Raw genomic sequence first — 21,655 nt, 5'->3', positions numbered from 1 at the left:
GCTGTTGTACATGTCATTCTGAGATCTCCTCTATCATCTTGAATAGTGCCTTTTCTTTGCCTTTCTGTTGTGTTGGATCACCTGTTTCTTGGACATGTTCTCCTTTTGCTTGTTACTTTGCACTCTTTTTAGTAGAGTACTTCCTCCAGTAGCTTACTGAAGGTAATGGGAGGTGTATATTTTTTTAATTTTTTAATAATTTTTTTATTTTAGAGAGAGAAAGAGCATGAGCGGGGGAGAGAGGCAGAGGGAGAGAGAATCTTAAGCAGACGACACGCTCAGCTCAGAGCCCAACGCAGGGCTTGATCCCACAACCCCAGGATCATGACCCCAGCTGAAATCAAGAATTGGACTCTCAACTGATTGAGCCACATAGGCACTCCAATGGGAAGCATATTTTAAGATGTTTTTGTTCTCCTGTCACACTTAATTGTTGCTGGCTGTAGAATTCTACATTAGATATAACATTTTCTCAAATTTTTGAGGTACTACTTTCCACTTTCTTCTGGGATCCATTGTTACTTTTGAGAAGTCTGATGTAATTCTGATTCTTTCTTTCTTTTTTTTTTTTTTAATTTTTTTTTAACGTTTATTTATTTTTGAGACAGAGAGAGACAAAGCATGAACTGGGGAGGGTCAGAGAGAGGGAGACACAGAATCTGAAACAGGCTCCAGGCTCTGAGCTGTCAGCACAGAGCCTGACGCAGGGCTCGAACTCACGGACCGCGAGATCATGACCTGAGCTGAAGTTGGCCGATTAACCGACTGAGCCACCCAGGCGCCCCTGAAATTCTGATTCTTAATTCTTCATGTATAACCTGTTCTCTCCCAGTTTTTTAGATTCTTCTGTTTGTCATTTGTGTTCTGAAATTTCATGATAACGTACATTAGTATGGATCTGTTTTTATCTGACCTTTAGTGATCCTTTATTTCTTCCTCTTCATTTTCTTTCTTACTTCTTCTTTTTTTAATGTTTATTTATTTGAGAGAGAGAGAGCACTTACATGCGCACATGCTGAGCTGGGGAGAGGGAAAGAGAGAATCCTAAAGAGGCTCTCAATCACATGACTGTGAGATCACAGCCTCAGCTGATATCAAGAGTTGGATGCTTAACTGACTGAGCCATCCAGGTGCCCCTACTCTTCATTTTGTATTCTCTTCTATTGGAACTTGAAGTTTCAACTCTTGAGATTCTAATCTTGGACAGATTCTAATGTTCTTTCCTATTTCCTATTTTTCTCTTTGCTTAATTCTTTGGAGAATTTCTTCAACTTGATCTTTCAGTTTTTCTTGGAGACTTCAATTTGCTTTCATTCCTAGGGGCTCTTATTTCATCTTTTAAATAAGCACATGTTCTTGTTTCAAGGTTACAGTATCTTGTTTTTTCTTTGAGGTTATTGAGGGTAGGTTTTGTTCTTATTTTTGAGGTTTCCATCTTACTGCATAGCCTTTCCCCCCACTTCTCTTTTTGCCTCTTTATTCATAGTTGAACCTTTTCTCAGATATTCCATGATCTGTGGCTATCTGCTTATTTTAAAAAATGAGGCATCAAGGGGCACCTGGCTGGCTCAGTTGGTGGTGTGTGACTCTGTCTTGGGGTTATTTGAGGTTACCCCATGTTGGGTGTAGAGGTTACTTAAAATAAAATCTTATATGGAAACCAATTTGTCAATAAATTTCATATATATAAAAAAATAAAAAATAAAATAAAATCTTAAACAAAAAAGAGGCACCAAACCTTAATAGCAATTTTGTGCTTAGAAGTGGCACTTGTTAACTTACAGGCCTCATTGTAGGAGTTTTTACTAGGGTACCTTGTGATGTCATTGACTGTAAGTCTTTTCTCTTAGGTTAATTAGGTTCCCAAGAGAAGAATTTCATTTATTGCTTGCAGAGTATAAGCACATTGTACTGTGAGCCAAGGGAGAAAAGAGTGTTGGGGGCTTTAATATGCAAGTTTTAGAGAGACTTTTATTTCATCAACTCTGTTTCCAGTATGGTTACCCTGGTTCTCTTTCTCCTTCTGTTTTACCCCTTCAGAAAGTCTCCAGTGTTCTGCCTAGGGAGACAGTCATCCAGGAGCGCAAAGTGAGGTGGTTTGGGAAATGGGAAGGTTAGTGAGTCATTAAACTTTGTGCCAATCTTGTTTTCATTTTTGCCTTCACTGGAAGTACCTGGTAGTTCATTTCCTGAGTGTTTAGAGTTCTTTGTTGGGAATCAGTGTTCACAGTTTTCATATGCTAAATCAGTTACCATGTGCTCTGCATTCCAGCTTCTAAAAGTTTTGTTGCTATGACTTCATGTTTTTTGTGTGTGTGTGTCTGTGTGAATTTATACCCTTAAAAAATATCCTTTACTATCATTCCGTGGAGTTTCAGTAGGGAATGGGCAAATGTATGTCTTCAGTTCTCTGGCAGTTCTATTTGTTTTTGTTGTTATTGAGGTAAAATTTACACAACATGCAATTAACCATTCTGAAGTATATAATGAACTATTTTAAAGTATACAATTAAATGGTATTTAGTATATTTACAATGTTGTACAACCACAGCTCTCTTTAGTTTCAAAACTTTTTCATCACCCTTAAAAACACCCCATAGCCATTAAGTCATCACTCTCCATTTCCTTCTCCCTGCATCCTCTGGTAACCTCTAATCTGCTTTGTGTCTCCATGATTTACCTATTCTAGGTACATCATATAAAAGACATCATACAATATGTGATTTTTTTGGGAATGTTTTCCATGTTCTTCCAGGTTGCACATCTGTGAATACTTGACTCTTTTTTATGGCTTCCATTGTTTGTATGCACCATAATTTGCTTCCCCATTTATCCATTGATGGACATTTGGGTTGTTTCTGCCTGTTGGCTATTATGAATAATGTTGCTGTAAACATTTGTGTACAAGCTTCTATGAAGACTGTACATTTGCATTCTCCGGTGTATACCTAGAAGTGGAATTTCTGGGTCCTATGCTAATTCTGTGTTTACCTTTTTTTTCCCCCAATGTTTATTTTTTTGAGTGAGAGAGGGAGAGAGAGAGTATGAGCAGGGGAGTTGCAGAGAGAGAGGGAGACACAGAATCTGAAGCAGGCTCCAGACTCCGAGCTGTCATCACGGAGCCCTATGTAGGGCTTGAATTCACCAACTGTGAGATCATGACCTGAGCCGAGGTCGGATGCTTAACCAACTGAGCCACCCACGTGCCCCGTGTGTTTAACTTTTTGAGGCACTGTCAAACTGTTTTCCACAGTGGCTATACCATTTTTACATTGCCACCTAATATATGAGGATTCCCATTTTTCTGCTTCCTCACCAGCATTGTTTTTTTGTTTTAAATTAAAGCCATTCTGGCGAGTGTGTCGTACGTAGTGTCTTGTTGTGGTTTTGATTTACATGACCAGTGTTGAACATCTTTTCTTGTGCTTGTTGGCAGTTTACATATCTTCTTTGGAGGGATGTCTGTTTGAGTCCTTTGCCCATTTTAAAAATTGTGTTGTCTTTTTGTTTTTGAGCTGTAAGTGTTCTGTATATATTCTGGATACTTACCCCTTATCAGATATATTATTTGCAAGTAATTTCTTTCATTCTCTGGGTTGTCTCACCCCCCACTGTCAATTTTCAGATTTTTAATTTTTTTTAAAATGTTTGTTTATTTTGAGTGGGGGGGCGGCACAGAAGATCCGAAGCGGGCTCTGCACTGACAGCAGAGAGGCTGATACAGGGCTTGAACTCATGAACTGTGAGATCATGACCTGAGTTGAAGTTGGACGCTCAACTGACTGAGCCACACAAGTACCCTTCTTTTTTAATATATGGAGGAAATCAAGTTTTGAAGGGAAAATGTCATTATTACAGAAAATCATCTGCAGAGGGGCTTGTTGGGTCTGGCATTTTTCAAGAACTGTTTTAAAAAATTTTTTTTTCAACGTTTATTTATTTTTGGGACAGAGAGAGACAGAGCATGAATGGGGGAGGGGCAGAGAGAGAGGGAGTCAAGAACTGTTTTTTAAATATTTATTTAGAAATTTTTATTATTGAAGTAGAGTTGACATACAGTGTTATCTTAATTTCAGGTGTACAACATAGTGATTCCACAATTCTGTACATTACCTCATGTTCACCACATAAGTACAATTACTCTGTCACTAAATAATGTTATTACAGTATTATTAACTATATTCCTTATGTTGTACTTTTCATTCTTGTGACTTAATTTATTTTATGGAAGTTTGTACCTCTTAATCCCCTTCATCTATTTTGCCCATCCCTCCGCCTTCTCCCTTCTGGCAACCACCAGTTTGTTCGCTCTATTTATGAGTCTTTTTCTGGTTTTTGTTTTGATTTTTAGATTTCACATAGAAGTGAAATCGTATGGTATTTGTCTTTCCCTTCATAATACCCTCTAGGTATGAATGGCAAGATTTCATTCTTTTTATGGCTAAGTAAGGGTTGTCCTTTTTTTTTTTTTTTTTAAGGTTTATATATTTGGAGAGGCAGAGGGAGTGTGCACGCACATGTGCATGGGAGGGACAGAGAGAGAAAAGAGAAAATCCCAAGTAAGTTCCACACTGGCTCTGTCAGCGTAGAACCCAGTACAGGGCTCGACCTCATGAACTGTGAGATCATGACCTGAGCCGAAATCAAGAGTCGGACAGACCACCAACTGAGCCACCCAGGAACCCCCTTATTCTCTTGATAGTATCTTTTGATTCACAAAAGTTCATTTTTGTGAAGTCCATTTCATCCAGTTTTTCTTTTATTGCTCCTGCTTTTAATATCAAATCTAAGAAACTTTTGCCAAATCCAAGGTCATGAAGGTGTACACCTGTGTTTTCTTCTCAGAGTTTTATGGTTTTAACTCTTATATTTATGTCCATTGATCCATTTTGAGTTAATTTATGTATGTGGTGTGAGGTGGGGTTCAACTTCATTCTTTTGTATGTAGTTATCCGGTTGTCCTAGCACCACTTGTTGAAGGAACTATTCTTTTCCCATTTAATCATCTTAAAAAATCAAATTGACCATAGATATTTTGGTTTTTTTCTGGACTCTTTTATCTTCCATTAGTCTATGTGTTTATCCTTATACCAATACCACAGTTTTGATTACTGTTGCTTTGTAGTAAGTTTTGAGTTGTGAAGTGGGAATCCTTTTGCTTTTGCTTTTTCAATATTATTCTGGCTGTTCCGAGCCTCTTTCAGTTCCATATAAATTTGAGCATTAGTTTTCTTGTTTCTGCAGAAAAAGCTGTTGAAATTTTGGTAGAGATTGCATTGACTGTAGATTGCTTTGTGGAATATTTCAGTGTCAAGAATATCTTCCAATCCCTGAACAAGGGAATTCTTAACCACTGGGGCACCTGGGTAGCTCAGTTGGATAAGTATCTGACTCGTGATTTCAGCTTCTGTCCTGATTTCACGGTCTTGGGATCTAGTCCCATGTCGGGCTCTGTGCTGGATGTGGAGCACGCTTGGGATACTGTCTCTCTCCCTTCTGCCCCTCACCTGCTTATGCTGTCTCTTTCTGTCAAAAAAAAAAAAAGAGGAATTCTTACCATTTATTTAATTCCTTAATTTCTTTTAGCAATATTTTGTAGTTTTTAGTGTACACATAAATTTATTCCTAAGTACTGTATTCTTTTGGAGGTTTTGTGAATAGAATTATTTTCTTAATTTACTTTTTGGATTGTTCCTTGTTGGTGTATGGAAGCGAAACTGAATTTTATGTGTTGATATTCTACCTTGCAACTTTCCTGAATTTGTTTGTTAGCTCTAGTTGTGTTTTGTGGATTCTATGGGATTTTCTATATACAGAATCATGCCATCTGCAAAGAGATAGTTTTACTTCTTCCTTTCCAATTTGGATGCCTTTTATTTCTTTTTATTGCCTAATTGCTCTGGCTGGGACTTCCAGTGCAATGTTGGATAGCACTGATGAAAGTGGCATTGTCGTCTTGTTCTTGATCTTAGGGAAAAAGCTTTCAATTTTCACTAATAAGCAAGATGTTAGTTTTGGGGTTTTTATAAATCCCTTGATCATTTTTAAGGAAGTTCCCTTCTGTTCCTAATTTGCTAAGTTTTTTTTTTTCTTTTATCATGAAAGAGTGTTGAATTTTGTAAAATGTTTTTTTCTGTATCAATTCAATCATGTTTTTTTTCCTTCATTCTAGTAATTAATTTTCAAATGTCAAATCACCCTCGTATTCCTGGGCTAAATTCCATTAAAAAAAAAAAATAGGCTGGGGCGCCTGGGTGGCGCAGTCGGTTGGGCGTCTGACTTCAGCCAGGTCACGATCTCGTGGTCCGTGAGTTCCAGCCCCGCGTCGGGCTCTGGGCTGATGGCTCAGAGCCTGGAGCCTGTTTCGGATTCTGTGTCTCCCTCTCTCTCTGCCCCTCCCCCGTTCATGCTCTGTCTCTCTCTGTCCCAAAAATAAATAAACGTTGAAAAAAAAAATTAAAAAAAAAATAGGCTGTTAGATTTGGTTTGCTAGTATTTTGTTCAAGACTTTTAGGTCTATATTCATAAGAGATAGGGTCCGTAGTATTTTTTTTTTAAGTTTATTTATTTTGAGAGAGAGTGAACGAGAGAGAGAGCACGAGCGCACAGGGAAGGGGTAGAGAGAGAAAGAGAGAGAATCCTAAGCAGGATGATCCCACGACTGCGAGATCACAACCTGAGCTGATATCAAGAGTTGGACACCTAACTGACTGGAGCCACCCAGGTACCCCAGGTCTGTAGTATTCTTATATCGTTGTCTTGCTTTGGTAATAGGGTAGTCTCGTGGAATGTTCTCTAAATGTTGGATAGAGTTCACCTGTGACGCCATTTTGTTTTGGACTTTTTTGTTGGGAGATTTTTTGGCTACCAGTTCAATATCTTTACTTGGTATAGGTCTGTTGAGATTTTCCTATTTCTTCTGAGTCTGTTTTGGTAATTTGTGTGTTTGTAAGAATTTGCTCATTTGTTCTACATTGTCTAATTTGGTGGTGTTAATTTTGCATAGTATTATTATCATAGTATTCTCGTATGTATTTTTACCACCAACAGTTATTATATATCCTAACAGGGTCCATTTAAGTTGTACTAAAACTGTTGTTTTCTCAACTTTTTCAGAAGTATTCTTGCCTGAAGGTGTTCCATGCAGACTATTCATAGAGGCTAATTCCTCAGGCACTTTTTTTTTTGTTTTGTTTTAATTTTTTTTTCCAACGTTTTTATTTATTTTTGAGACAGAGAGAGACAGAGCATGAACGGGGGAGGGGCAGAGAGAGAGGGAGACACAGAATCGGAAACAGGCTCCAGGCTCGAGCCATCAGCCCAGAGCCTGACGCGGGGCTCGAACTCACGGACTGCGAGATCGTGACCTGGCTGAAGTCGGACGCTTAACCGACTGCGCCACCCAGGCGCCCCTCCTCAGGCACTTTTAAGTTTTGCCTTGACTCTTCAAATAAATAGTAATTGAATCTGTAACATCTGGTTACACATCAGGACCTAGAGAAAACCACTTGAAAACCATTTGCCTTGTTTTGTAATTGCCTATTGATGTTGCTACAACATTCTCAATTTTTAAATCAACCATTCTTGCTGAAAGGCTAATACAAGTTTATTTTCTCTGAGCTGGTTTCTTCAATTGTTGCATTCAATTTAAATAAATTACCATTAGTGCAGTTGGCTAACAAATGAGTCATTCAGAAACGTTTTTTGGTTGCAGCCTCATTTTTCCTTATTTTTGTGAAGAAATCCTCTTGTGATAAGGTATTATTTTTGGTTTTGTTTTCTAATTTTTCTTTTTTTTTTAATGTTTTTATTTATTTTTGAGATAGAGAAACACAGAGCATGAACAGGGGAGGGGCAGAGAGAGGGGGAGACACAGAATCCGAAGCAGGCTCCAGGCTCTGAGCTGTCAGCACAGAGCCCTATGTGGGGCTTGAACTCACGGAGTGTGAGATCATGACCTGAGCTGAAGTTGGACGCTTAACTGACTGAGCCACCCAGGTGCCCCTCTAATTTTTCTTCTAGTTTTTTTGTGGGTTGGGTGTATTTTGTGTTTGGGTGTATTTTCTGTGTGGTTGGGTGTATTAATGCAGTAATGCTGATGAATAAGGTACTCTTACAGCACAGCCATAATGTCATTGCATGATAAACATAATGCTTTGCCATTTAATTTGATAACAAAATAACCCACATTCCAATGTGCCTTAGAAGTGGGATTTCAATTTGAAGTCCCCTTTTCTCTGTCCTGTTTTGATTTTATAGGTGTGTACTGCTAAGTTTAAAACAGTGTTGCAGTACATCAATATGCATTGCACTCAAAATGCTGTTAAGTTAGAACTGTGTCACTGCAGTTTTGTTAGCTCACCAAGTAGCAGTGGGAAGCAGTCATTTCTCACAGCTGCTCAGCTCTACCCATGTAGTAGCAGAGTACCCATAGACCATACATAAGCGAATGAATATGTTCCAATAAACCTTATTTGTGGACATCAGAATTCGAACTTCATATCATTTTATGTGTCATTGAAACAGTATTACTTAATTTTTTTTTCCCCAAGCATTTGAAACTCTTCTTAGCTTGTAGGCTGTACAGAAACAGGTGGAGGCGAGGTGTGGTCCATGGGCTATATTTTGCCAACCCTTGTAAGACATTGTATATTACCACATCCTTGTGTGGGGTCCTGTGATGGCTGAAGGAACAGAGCAAATAAGCCTTGAGATGGTCAAATTTCTGAAGCACCATGAATTTGAGAATTCTACAGTTGGAAATCTGGACCTAGAATTATTTATTGTGGAGAGATTATAGCAGATGCCCGTATTTTTCCAGAGCTGGGGCTTTGGTGATACTTGGGAAGAAGATGAAACATCACTCTCCCAAATTTTGTATTCAGATCTCTGCAATGCTTTAAGACATTTAAGACAACAGTTTTAACAAATATATTATATAGACCTTCCAATTATATTAGAAGGTCTTTTATATAGACCTTCCAATAAACATCAGGAACTTTCTAGGTACTAGATAAGTAGTGGTCCCTTATTCTCAAATATAATAGAGATCTTGTCACTTCCCTTTTAAAACTGATGGTTTCCATTATCCTTGGAATAAAATTTACACTTCTTACCGTGATCATTCTACCTTCTACTGCTTTTCAGTTCTCCTTCTATTGTTAGCTCTAGCCACATATTGGGACTTCCACTTCCTCAAAGAAGCTAAGGTAATATCTGACTCAGTGTTTGCTTATACTGTCTCCTTGTGTTCTCCACCTATGCCTGCCCATACTCACCCCCCTTTTCATTTCTTTCTGGTTCCTATTAATCTTTTAGGTTTTAGCTTACGTACCACCTTCTCAAAAAGCCTTCCCTGTACTTTCTGTAAAATAGGTTCCTTCTTTAGTCTCCGAAACTTCTATCACCTAGTAGTAGTTTCAGTGTTTAATTTGTGTTTTTGTAAATCTCCTCTGAGATTGTATACTTTATGAGGGCAGGGACCATGCATGTCTTATTTTCTGCTTATATATTATTTACTATTCATTTACTATTCCAGATATCTAGCATATGGAACAGTTGCTAGAAAATAATGACATTATAAATAGTTGTTGAATGAGTGAGCGCTTGGTTTCTGGGATGCCTCCCTCTTTTGATTCTTCTTCCATTTAGGTGACTGTCCCTTCTCCTTCCTCATTTTTGTCTCCCTGATCCCTAAATTTGGAATCTCCTATGCCTCAGTTGCCTGCTTTCTTCTCCTTCTGCATTCACTCCCTTGTCCTCTCTTCTAGTCTTAATAACCGTAAATATTATTTATAGATTAATAACTCCCAAATCTATATGGCCAACCTGAGACTTTAGGTAGAAGTGTCTTCTTGATACCTCCACTTGGAAAGCTTATTAGCATCTCACATTTATGTCCAAAGTAGGATTTTCGATTTCCTGTCTCCCACATTTATCTCACTTTTCTTCTTCATTTCAGTAATTAGGAATACTGATCTTATAATAGTTCAGGCCCTAAACCTTGGTATCATCCTTGACTTTCCTCTCTTTCTCACATCCAGTCTAATTTCTGTCAGCTTTACCTTAAAAACAAAACAAAACAGAAACCACAACTCACTTCTTACTATTTCTTCTACCTTTACAGCCTACCACCACTCATGTCCTATGCTCCATTATTTTGCATCTGGATTATTACAATAGTCTCTTAAATATGTATAATATATCAGATTGTGTCATTCCTTTGCTTAGAGCCCTCCAGTATTTTCTCATCTCATAATAAAAACCAGTTGTAATGTCCTTACTTTTCTATGAGACCTCACTTTATGGTCAGTGCTGCTCTATCCCCAGCCCTAAACTGTACCCCCTCACTCAGTTCTCTTCCCACTGGCTTCCTTGCTTTTCCTCATAAAATCCAAAAATTCTGTCTTCAGACCTTTGCACTTGCTATTTCTTCTATTTGCAGTGTTTTTCCCGTAGATTTCATCATCTTTTTTTTTTTTTTAATGTTTACTTACTTTGAGAGAGCACGAACAGAGGAGAGACAGGGAGAAAGAGAATCCCAAGAGGCTCCGCACTGTCAGCATGGAGCCCGTGCAGGGCTCAAATCCCACTAACGGCAAGATTGTGACCTGAGCCAGAATCAAGAGTCCAACACTCAACTGACTGAACCTCCCAGGTTCCCCTCCCATAGATTTCTGTATAGCTCAGCTCCTCATATCCTTTTGGGGAAATAGTCATAGGTAGTGGATAAAATCTTAACAAATATTGGAGAAAATACTTTTCTGACCCCCTTATCTAAATTAATTTCACTCCTTCCCTCACTTCTATTCTCCTTACCTGTTTGATTTTTCCTTATAGCAAATATCACTACCTGACATAACCTTAAAAATAAGGTTGGCTTGGGGCGCCTGGGTGGCTCAGTCAGTTGAGCGTCTGACTTCAGCTCAGGTCATGATCTCACAGTTCGTGGGCTCGAGCCCCGCATCAGGCTCTGTGCTGACCTCTTGCTCAGAGTCTGGAGCCTGCTTCAGATTCTGTGTTTCCTTCTCTCTCTGCCCCTCCCCCACTCGAGGCTTTGTCTCACTCTGTTTCTCAAAAATAAATAAATGTAAAAAAAAATTAAAAAAAAAATAAGGTTGGCTTATTGGCTCAGTCGGTTAAGCTTCCCTCTTGATCTCTCCTCAGGTCTTGATGTCAGGGTGGAGAGTTCAAACCCCGCATTGAGCTCCACGCTGGGCATGAAGACTACTTAAAAAAAAAAAAAAAAAAAAAATCAACCAGTCAGTTATTTTACCAGCAAAAATGGGTTCGTTTAGAATAGCAGAGAACTGTGATTTGGGGCGAGCAAGCAATGGCAAAACCATAGGCAAATCTGAGAACAAAGGAGAGGGAAGCTCTTCTACGGAGTAAAGTGGGGGGAGTTAGGAGGGCTGTTTTAAAGGAAAAGTACTTTGACGTTAATTGGAGTTCAAAGTATACTAGCTTTTCATTGGCTGAGTTGTGACAGCCTCTCATTGGCTGGGTGGTTGCCTGGGGAGGAGAAAAGCTTTTCTTCCTCCTTGGGGTGGTAAACTGGTATCCATTTGGAACGTTCCTAACTTCCCGTTCATTCTGCAATTGTGCATTCTCACACTTGTAGGGTGTGAGAGCTCCCCCTGCTGGCCTCCTGACTCCATTTTAAATAAAGTTTCCTTTTATTAATTTTCACGGTAGAATGAAATTTCTCTGAGAATGGGGACTTTGTTTTGTCCACTCTTGTGTTTTCAGTGTCTTGAACATGCCTTGAACCATTATATAGTGCTACTCAGAAAATGTTTTTTTAAATGAATGATCACATTGCTTCTGGTTTCGGACAAAATACACATATATGGTTGAAAAGTGAAAAGCACAAAGTTAGCACCCCAGAAGTGGCAAAATGGGAATATACAAAGAAATTGATTTCTTGATGACCTTGTTGAACTGATGAAATAACCACTTCTGGGACTGTCCTACCTTTGGACCTCTTGTTAATGTTGGAAAATACCCTCCCCTCCCTTCAGGTACTTTAATTGGGTTTTCTGGTTTTTGCAGCCTAGAACATTGTATTTCATACAGAACCATTTAACTCTTAAATTACATTAAAATTAAAAATAATATCCTGATTGGAGAAACTAAAGTAAAACTGATACTGTGTCCTAATGTTGTATATTAAAACAAGTCTTCTAAAACAAATGTTTCTACATAGTAGGAGTGCTAAAAATGGTTGCCCTAAGGTCTAGTATCTCTACCTTTAGGAATTTATTCTTGGAGAGGGATTCAAAACAAGAGAAAAAGCTGTATGTATAGACATGTTCAATGCTACATTATTTTTAAAAATAAAAAGTAGGAAATAGCTATGATCATTGACTTGACATTTTATATGGCCTTGAAAATTGCTTAGGAATTTCTTATAAGCTTCAATAAAATATAAAAAACATTAAAGGACAAGGTTGTATGTTATATAGGCAAAACATATCTAGGCTGTTAGAAGTCAGTATAGTGGTTAACTTTTGGTGGAAAGGTAATGATTGGAAGCAAGCCAAAAGGGGCTTTTAGGGGAGAGAGACACACAGTGCAAGCGGGGGAGGGGCAGAGAGAGAGAGAGAGAGAGAGAGAGAGAGAGAGAGAGACGGGAGAGAGAGAGAGAGAGAGAGAGAGAGAGAGAGAGAGAGAGAGAGATACGGAATCTGAAGCAGGCTCCAGGCTCTGAGCTGTCAGCACAGAGCCCAGTGTGGGGCTTAAACCCATGAACTGTGAAATCATGACCTGAGCCAAAGTTGGATGCTTAACTGAGCCACCCAGGCGCCCCAGGATTTTTTTTTTTAAGGGTAATGTTATAGGGTATGTCTTATGTGACAGTTTATTGAGCTATATATGATGTGTGCACTTTTATGATGTATCTTGTACTTTAATAAAAGGTTTTTTTAGGAAAAAACCTCCAAAATATTATGATCCATGGCTTTATAAAAATATATACATATATAGACAAATATATACATGAAAATATTAAGTGTTAGGTGATAGCACTTGTTTATGATTTTCTTAAAGTCAGATAAGAAACAAATGTTTTTAACTTTTAAAAAACATTTTTAATTGTGATAAAATATGCATAATATTAAGGATGCCTGGCTGGCTCAGTTGGTAGAACATGAAGCTCTTGATCCCCAGGTCATTAGTTCAAGCCCCACATTGGGTGCAGAGTTGACTTAAAAGTTTAAATATATATATATTTAATAATATAAAAATTTTAAAAAATTTATATATATATTTAAATAATGCAGCTATAAAAATACAAATAAAAAGCATAGCATTGTGTGTGTATGTATATACACATACACACACAATGCTATGCTTTTTATTTGTATTTTTATAGCTGCATTATTGGGATACAATTCATATACCATACAATATTTACAGAGTAGTGTAACCATCGCTACAGTCAATATGAAAACATTTTCATCAGTACAGAAAGAAACCCAATATCCACTAGAAGTTACTTCCCATTTTCCCCAAACCTCTTCTTTTTGTTGTTTATTAAATTAATATTTATTTTTATTTGAATATAGTTGATACCCAATGTTACATTAGTTTCAGATGTACAACATAATGATTCAGTATCTCTGTACATTATGCTATGCTTACCACAGTTGTTTATTTTTAAAAGCTTTTTCCTCCACCTTTTGTTAATGTCAAATGTGGGTTTTCTTCTTTGGAGCTCTGACCTTCTTACTTATCTTGATTCAGTAAGTGGAGTGAGAGAGTTGACTGAGTGATGTACTTCAAAGGATGTTTCAATTTATTAGGAAATACTTCAGAGTTAAAAAAAATAATATAACATACCCATCTTAAATTTTAAAAAGGGAAAGATAAGGTTATTAGCAGGTAGTGAGTTCTTGCTAAATATTAGTCATTATATTAGGTTGCTTGTCTTCAAATTGTCTTGTGTGTTTTAGTTGATGTTGATACTCTCCTCTTGACAATTTTATAGAAAAAAAGGCTGCCTTAGAAAACTGAGGTTAAATAACTAGTCCAAGTTTGCACAGCTTTGGAATGGCAGAGCCAGGGTTTAAACCTAGAGGGTTTTGTTGTTTAGTACATGTAAAAACTCTTTACTGAATGTGTTCACTAACCACATTTTAAAAGTTCTGCCATTATGAGGTTTACTTTAATAATCTATCATAAGTTAAAAGCTGTGATGAGTTATTTTCTATTTGAGGTAAAGGATCCAGTGGGATCACGTGGCTCTTGCAACCTGGTTTGCTATATTAAAAGATACAAATTCTTGATGGTATGACAGTGGAGCAAAAAACTACTGTTAATCATAAAAATTTCTTTATCGAAAAGTTCTGGGATTACTACAAGGAGACCGAGGTCTTAGGTTAAATGATATGACTAAGAGCTCATAGAATCTAGGTCTCCTGAGTTGAGTCTGTAATTCTTTTAATTAGTAAACTTAGTAGTGTGTGTGCTTATAACTAAAAACCTTTCAAAGACTTTGTTCTATCCTTTGTTCCATTTTGACTTGCAGACCCCAGATGAGGCTCAATTTACGTGATTATATCATTTTATAGGTCTGTGAATGTTTTTTAGAATTATGGATATGATTATTTCTTTTATAGAAACATTTGTTTTCAGATGGTTTCTGATTCTCATTTTAGAAAATGGAAACAAGAAGAGAAAAAAAATACATATATAACCACAAATATAAATATGTAATAATTACATGTATCTGTGGAAATAACCAGGTAACTTTTTAAAAAAACACACGTCGGGGCGCCTGGCTGGCTTAGTCAGTAGAGCTTGCGACTTTTGATCTTGAGGTTGTGAGTTCGAACCCCACGTTGGGCGTAGAGATTACTTAAAAAAAATTAAAATTGTTGGTGCTGGCAAAGAAGTGGTTTGAATGTAAATAAAACATACATACCATTCTCTTAGTGGAGCTAATGGTACACATTTTATGTCCTACTTTTTTCTCTCAAGATTATTATTTACTTTCTCATCCAGTAATTTATACATCTAAATTTTCTAATTTCTTGTTTTGTTGATTTTTTTCTTTTTCTTTTTCTGTTCTTTTTTGTTTTTGTTTTTGTTTTGCTTTTCCCCCATAGATCTTGAGCCAGATGATTGTGCATCCATTTACATCTTTAATGTAGATCCACCTCCATCTACTTTAAACTCACCACTTTGCTTACCACATCATGGATTACCGTCTCACTCTTCTGTTTTGTCACCATCGTTTCAGCTCCAAGGTCACAAAAACTATGAAGGAACTTGTGAGATTCCTGAATCTAAATACAGCCCTTTAAGTGGTCCCAAACCCTTTGAGTGTCCAAGTATTCAAATTACATCCATCTCTCCTAACTGTCATCAAGAAATAGATACTCATGAAGATGACCTACACATAAATGATCCAGAAAGGGAATATTTGGAAAGGCCTTCTAGAGATCATCTCTATCTTCCTCTTGAGCCATCCTACCGGGAGTCTTCCCTTAGTCCTAGTCCTGCCAGCAGCATCTCTTCTAGGAGCTGGTTCTCAGATGCATCTTCTTGCGAATCTCTTTCACACATTTATGATGATGTGGATTCGGAATTGAATGAAGCTGCCGCCCGATTTACTCTTGGATCCCCTCTGACTTCTCCTGGTGGCTCACCAGGAGGTTGCCCTGGAGAAGAGTCCTGGCATCAACAATATGGACTTGGACACTCCTTGTCACCCAGGCAATCTCCTTGCCACTCTCCTAGATCTAGTGTTACTGATGAGAATTGGCTGAGCCCCAGGCCAGCCTCAGGACCCTCATCAAGGCCTACTTCCCCCTGTGGGAAACGACGGCACTCCAGTGCTGAGGTTTGTTATGCTGGGTCCCTTTCACCCCATCATTCACCTGTTCCTTCTCCTGGTCACTCCCCCAGGGGAAGTGTAACAGAAGATACCTGGCTTACTGCTTCAGTCCAGGGTGGATCAGGCCTTGGCCCTGCACTTTTTCCATTTCAGTACTGTGTAGAGACTGATATCCCTCTGAAAACAAGGAAGACTTCTGAAGATCAAGCTACCATACTACCAGGAAAATTAGAGCTCTGTTCAGATGACCAAGGGAGTTTATCACCATCCCGGGAGACTTCAGTAGATGATGGCCTTGGATCTCAGTATCCTTTAAAGAAAGATTCATCTGGTGACCAATTTCTTTCAGTTCCTTCACCTTTTACCTGGAGCAAACCAAAGCCTGGCCACACCCCAATATTTCGGTGAGTCGATGGAAATGGCTGCTGGTCATTTTTCATGCTTATGTGTTACTGGTGGCATGTGACTGCATTATAGATATGGAATGGTTTGATGCCCCCCCTTTTTTTCTGGTGTCTTCCAGACAAATCAATTAAAGTCTGCATTTATTTTCCCTTTAGTCTTAAAAGAGCCTTCAGATAGGCTAGGCTTATCATTTTAAAAGTATATAGATAATGAATTGTAGATAATAATAAATTATATTGAAGATTCCCTAGAAAGAATTTTCTTATTTAAAAAGCTTTTTGTAAAACATTGATTACAGTATGAGTTAAATTACAAAAAAAATACTAATTGGGAACATGTGTTTTATATTTTTAAGACCTTATTATACAAATGAAATTTGTTTATTGTGGCAAGTTCTTTTCATAATTTATTTTTTATCTTTTGATTTTATAAGTTTGACTTTTTTATTGTAGAGAAATTTTAACATTTTATGTATTTAAATTTGTCTTCTGCATGGGTTTTGGATTTTGTGTTATATTTGAAAGCCTTACCCCAGTCTAAAATAATTACAAATAACAATTTAACTTGCACATGTTTTTAATAAAATTTTTATGTATACATTAGCTTTATAATGTATATAATACATATTAATTATATTTATATGTACATGCATATATTATATATTAATAATTGTATATATATGAATATATATTTGAATTTTGAGTCTAGCTAGGAGCTGGAGTAGAGAACAGTTTAAAAGTAAGTAAGAGTGTAAGAGCAAGTAAGTAATTCTAGATAACTGGAGTAAGAACAGCATGACTCATTCCAAATGACTTCTCAGTTGTCATAATCCTGTTTTATAGAATCAATCTAGTCTATATAATTGTTTAGAAGAGAACTTTTTTTAAAATGCTTTTTCAGTGGTATGAGTGTTTATTTCTGGATCCAGATCTTTAGAAAAATATGTGGAATTATGGTATTGAAGATATCTTTGAGCCTATCATTCTGCTTTTGAAAAGTATCTTAATCTTTGTAGGGGTTTGCTTAAGTCTGCAGAACAAGTGTAGAAACTAGCTGAGAGTTGAAGTTGAGTTGTTTCAGACTAATAAAAATTAATACCTTTGAGCTTCATAATAAAGCTAGGCTGAAGACATTGAGAGAGGCAATTTAGGAATGTTAGCAGTGAATGAATGAAGCAATGTAGGAATGGTAGCACTTCATTGGTGGAAGAGACCTTAAAAGTCCAATTTCACCAGTCACTAAGAAGATTTTTTTTTTTTTTAATATTTATTTTTTGGGAGAGCGCAAGCAGGGGAGAGGCAGAGAGAGGGGGACATAGGGTCTGAAGCAGGCTTTGCGCTGACAGGCTGACAGCAGTGAACCCAGTGTAGGGCTCGAATTCCTGAAGGAGATCATGACCTGAGCCAAAGTTGGACACTCAAGCAAATGAGCTACCCAGGTGCCCTAAAAGATGTTTTTAATATAAATTATTGTAGGTTGGGTCCTTTAATATTTGACCTACAGACATATAAGTTGTTTCTTTTTTAAATCCTGTATTTTCATTGTTAATGTATCTAAATGAGGGGTGGTTGGGTGGCTCAGTCAGTTAGGCATCTGACTTTGGCTCATATCGTGATCTCATAGCTCGTGAGTTCGAGCCCTGCATCTGGCTCTGTGCTGCCAGCTCGGAGCCTGGAGCCTGCTTCAGATTCTGTGTCTCCCTCTTTCTGTCCTTCCCCCCCCCCCCACACACACACACACACTCCCTCTCTCTCTCTCTCTCTCCAAAAATAAATAAACATTTAAAAAATATGTATACATAAATATCTAAATGAACCTATATCCCTTTAAGCTGTTTAAATTATCTTATTGATCAATTGATGTTTTCTCTAAAATTGACATTTAGAATCTGCAGTGATAGACCTTATAGTTTTTCAGCCAAATGTGTAGTGAAATTAAATTGTACCTCAAATTGCAGTATACTGCTGCCTATAAGCGGTGTACAGTATTTCAGAGAAACAAGAATAAGAAGGAAGTGGGTAAGCAACAGGTATAATAGACTAACTTCTATAGCTACACACCAGGGATGGAGACATATATACTGAGATACAGGAGTATTTGGATCCTTAGACACTGATAGCACATATACAGAAATGGACATTTTTGCTTAAAAGTTAAATTATTCTTTTGGTTGTTTTTTTATAATTAGGTACACATAGTTGAAAATCATTTAGTTTTGCAAAATGTTAGAATTTGTCCTTTTTAAAAAATACAGGAAACCAAAATGTAAATGAAATGGATTTGAGTTAAAGAATTATTTCGTAAGTACCCATCATATCCAGTGTTATAACTTATTAAGTAAAATTTTATTTTGGAATACTCTGCTTCAGAGATCACAGGAGGAAAAAAATGTTGGTTGCTGGCAAAGAAGGGATTTAAATCCTTGCTTGGCAGTAATAGCATGGTGAAATGCATTTTTTGTGTGTTTCGTTTATAGCACATCTTCATTACCTCCACTAGACTGGCCTTTACCAACTCATTTTGGACAATGTGAACTGAAAATAGAAGTGCAACCTAAAACTCATCATCGAGCCCATTATGAAACTGAAGGTAGCCGAGGAGCAGTAAAAGCATCTACTGGGGGACATCCTGTTGTCAAGGTATGAGTTGGGACTTATTTTGGAGATATCATACATTTTTTAATGATAAAGTCTGTTCATTTAGGTACTGCTGAGCACAAAAAGAAAATTCAAAGCTTAAAACTTCTGTTGAGGTTTTATGTTTTTGTTCATATGGCACTTCTGCATTGAGGTTATTTTTTTTGCTAGGTTGAAACATATTCTTTTGCTTGTGGACTGACTCTCCAGCTGAGAGGAAAGATTGTAGTGGTCAAACAGTTGTTTTTCTTATTAAAAAACCCCAAATAACAAAAAACAACTGTATTGTAAACATAATACATGCTCGTTTAAAATCGAAGTAATACTGGGGCGTCTGGGTGGCTCAGTCGGTTGAGCTTCCAACTTCATGTCAGGTCATGATCTCTCAGTTCGTGGGTTCAAGCCCCACGTCAGGCTCTGTGCTGACAGCTCAAAGCCTGGAGCCTGCTTCAGATTCTGTGTCTCCCTCTGTCTCTGCCCTTCCCCAGCTCATGCTCTGTCTTTCTCTCTCAGAAATAAATAAACATTAAAAAAAATTTTTTTCGATCCAAATCCAAGTAATACCAAAAATAAAGCAATAAATTACCCCAAATACAAACCCCTCAGAAATAAGCAGTTGTTAATATTTGATTAACATTCCAGATAATTCTCTGTGTATATTTAGTGTAAGTCTGAATGGATGGCTAGAAAATAGATTGAATTTTTTTATGGATAGCATTATACTGAACATCTTTGTGATGAAAATGTTTAATTCATTTTTATTTGAATTTATTAGGAAAAACTAACATGAAATCATAAAAATATGTAATAGTTGAGCATGTGAAATATACTTAATAGGTAAATTTTGAATCGTAATAGTTGAATGTTAACTTTAATATTTGAATGAAATATTTATAAAATGAAACAGAAGTAAAAAGTAAGAACTTATACTGAATCTTAGATATTGTTCTTCCCGCTCAGAGATCCTAAGAAGATCTAAGGTTAAAGATACTAAATTATTGAGAAACTGAATCACTGTTTTAGATGGTTTGAATTTTGACTCCCTGCTTTGAAAAATGAGATGATTGTCTTAAACTTCTCCTGCTCTACCCAGGTTCTACCTCCTGAATTTTGTTGCTTCTGTTATTTTCCCTTGCAGATCTACAGCCATCTTCCCACCCTTGTACCCTTCCACACTCCATTGTTTAGCTTTAGTCCTATGTCTAGTTGGATTCAGTGATTACTACTAATTTTTACATGTTTTATTGTTAAATGTTTTGTTTAAGGAGGGCTTTGGATTCTGTATTTGTTGGGTTCTTTCATGTTTGAGAATGTTTGTTGGCTTAAATACCCAAACATCAGAATGGCCTGTATATAATAATCTCGAGTCACCTATTTTCTCTCTCAGGACTTGTCTTAACAGCATTGTGTATTGAGGACGAATTAGTTTTATCTGAAGTGAATTTGAACAATACAGGTTATGAACTATCATTTCCTGTATCAGCCATGATTTATGATTTATCATTATTATCTAAACAATATTTAATAGTTCTTGACAAAGCTTTACATTTTAGGTGGGTTTTTAAATGACTTGTAGTGGGGCGCCTGGGTGGCTTGGTCGGTTAAGCGTCCGACTTCAGCTCAGGTCATGATCTCACGGTCCGTGAGTTCGAGCCCCGCGTCGGGTTCTGTGCTGACAGCTCAGAGCCTGGAGCCTGTTTCACATTCTGTGTCTCCCTCTCTCTCTGCCCCTCCCCTGTTCATGCTCTGTCTCTCTCTGTCTCAAAAAATAAATACACGTTAAAAAAAAAAAAAAAGTGCCCTGCACAGCACGGGGCACATAGTAAATGACTTGTAGCAAGAAATAGCAGTTACAGAAAGAGATCAGGTTTGTGGTTACCAGTGAGGGAACTGGATCAAGGTGGTCAGAAGGTACAAACTTCCAGTTATAAATAAGTACTGAGGATGTAGTGTACAACATAATGATTACAGTTAACACTGCTATATAGTATATTTGAAAATTGCTAAGAGTAGATCCTGAAAGTTCTCATCACAAGGAAAACAACCTTTTTTTTCCTCTATCTCTGTCAGTTTTTGGTAAGTATATGAGGCGATGGATGTTAGCTAAATTTATCATAGTAATCAGTTCACAACATAAAAATCAAGTTATTTATATACCTTAAATTTATGTACTATTTTATGTCAGTTGTCATAAGAATTCTCTCATTTGTTTTTTTTTAATTTTTTAAATTTATTTTAATGTTTATTTTTGAGAGAGAGTGAAAGCATGCATGAGTGGGTGTGGGATAGAGAGAGAGGGAGACACAGGATCTGAAGCAGGCTCCAGGCACTGAGCTGTCAGGGCAGAACCTGATGCAGGGCTCGAACCCATGAACCATGAGATCATGACCTGAGCGAAGTCAGATGCTCAACTGACTGAGCCACCTAGGCATGCCCTACCGTTTGTTCTTAGAGTCACATTTTGCTCTTAAATGAGAGCTTATTTCAGTTTTGTTAAGGAAGAAGATTGTTTCATTTACTGTATCTTTGAGTTTTCTTACCAGGAAAGAAATTATTTATAAGTCCTTAAGTGAACAAAAATTTTTTGAGAGTCCAAGTGGTTTGTTGCCACAGTATTCCTTTAATTACAAACTGGTTCTCTGAGGTGCCTGGGTGACTCAGTTGGTTAAGAATCCAGTCTTGATTTCGGCTCAGGTCATGATCTCATGGTTCATCAGATCTAGCCCTGTGTCAGGCTCTGTGCTGACAGTGTGGAGTCTGCTTGGAATTTTCCCTC

The 21,655-nt window shown here is 37.3% G+C and overlaps 1 protein-coding gene across 3 annotated transcripts in view; it reads left to right on the top strand.

The window, feature by feature from the left end:
- The window catches only part of NFATC3 (nuclear factor of activated T cells 3), a 139,187-nt gene that overhangs the window by 25,901 nt on the left and 91,631 nt on the right, over positions 1-21,655 (top strand). For all 3 annotated transcript variants that reach the window (XM_030299494.1, XM_030299492.1, XM_030299493.1), the window contains exons 2-3: positions 15,108-16,242; positions 18,720-18,882. In XM_030299494.1, the coding sequence (XP_030155354.1) occupies positions 15,108-16,242; positions 18,720-18,882 (1,298 nt within the window). The remainder of the gene's footprint in view (positions 1-15,107; positions 16,243-18,719; positions 18,883-21,655) is intronic.

This window comes from Lynx canadensis, chromosome E2 (genome assembly GCF_007474595.2).
Source record: "Lynx canadensis isolate LIC74 chromosome E2, mLynCan4.pri.v2, whole genome shotgun sequence".
NCBI lineage: Eukaryota > Metazoa > Chordata > Mammalia > Carnivora > Felidae > Lynx > Lynx canadensis.
Note: the sequence above shows the minus strand (reverse complement) of the source record. Positions and strands in the feature narration are given on the sequence as shown.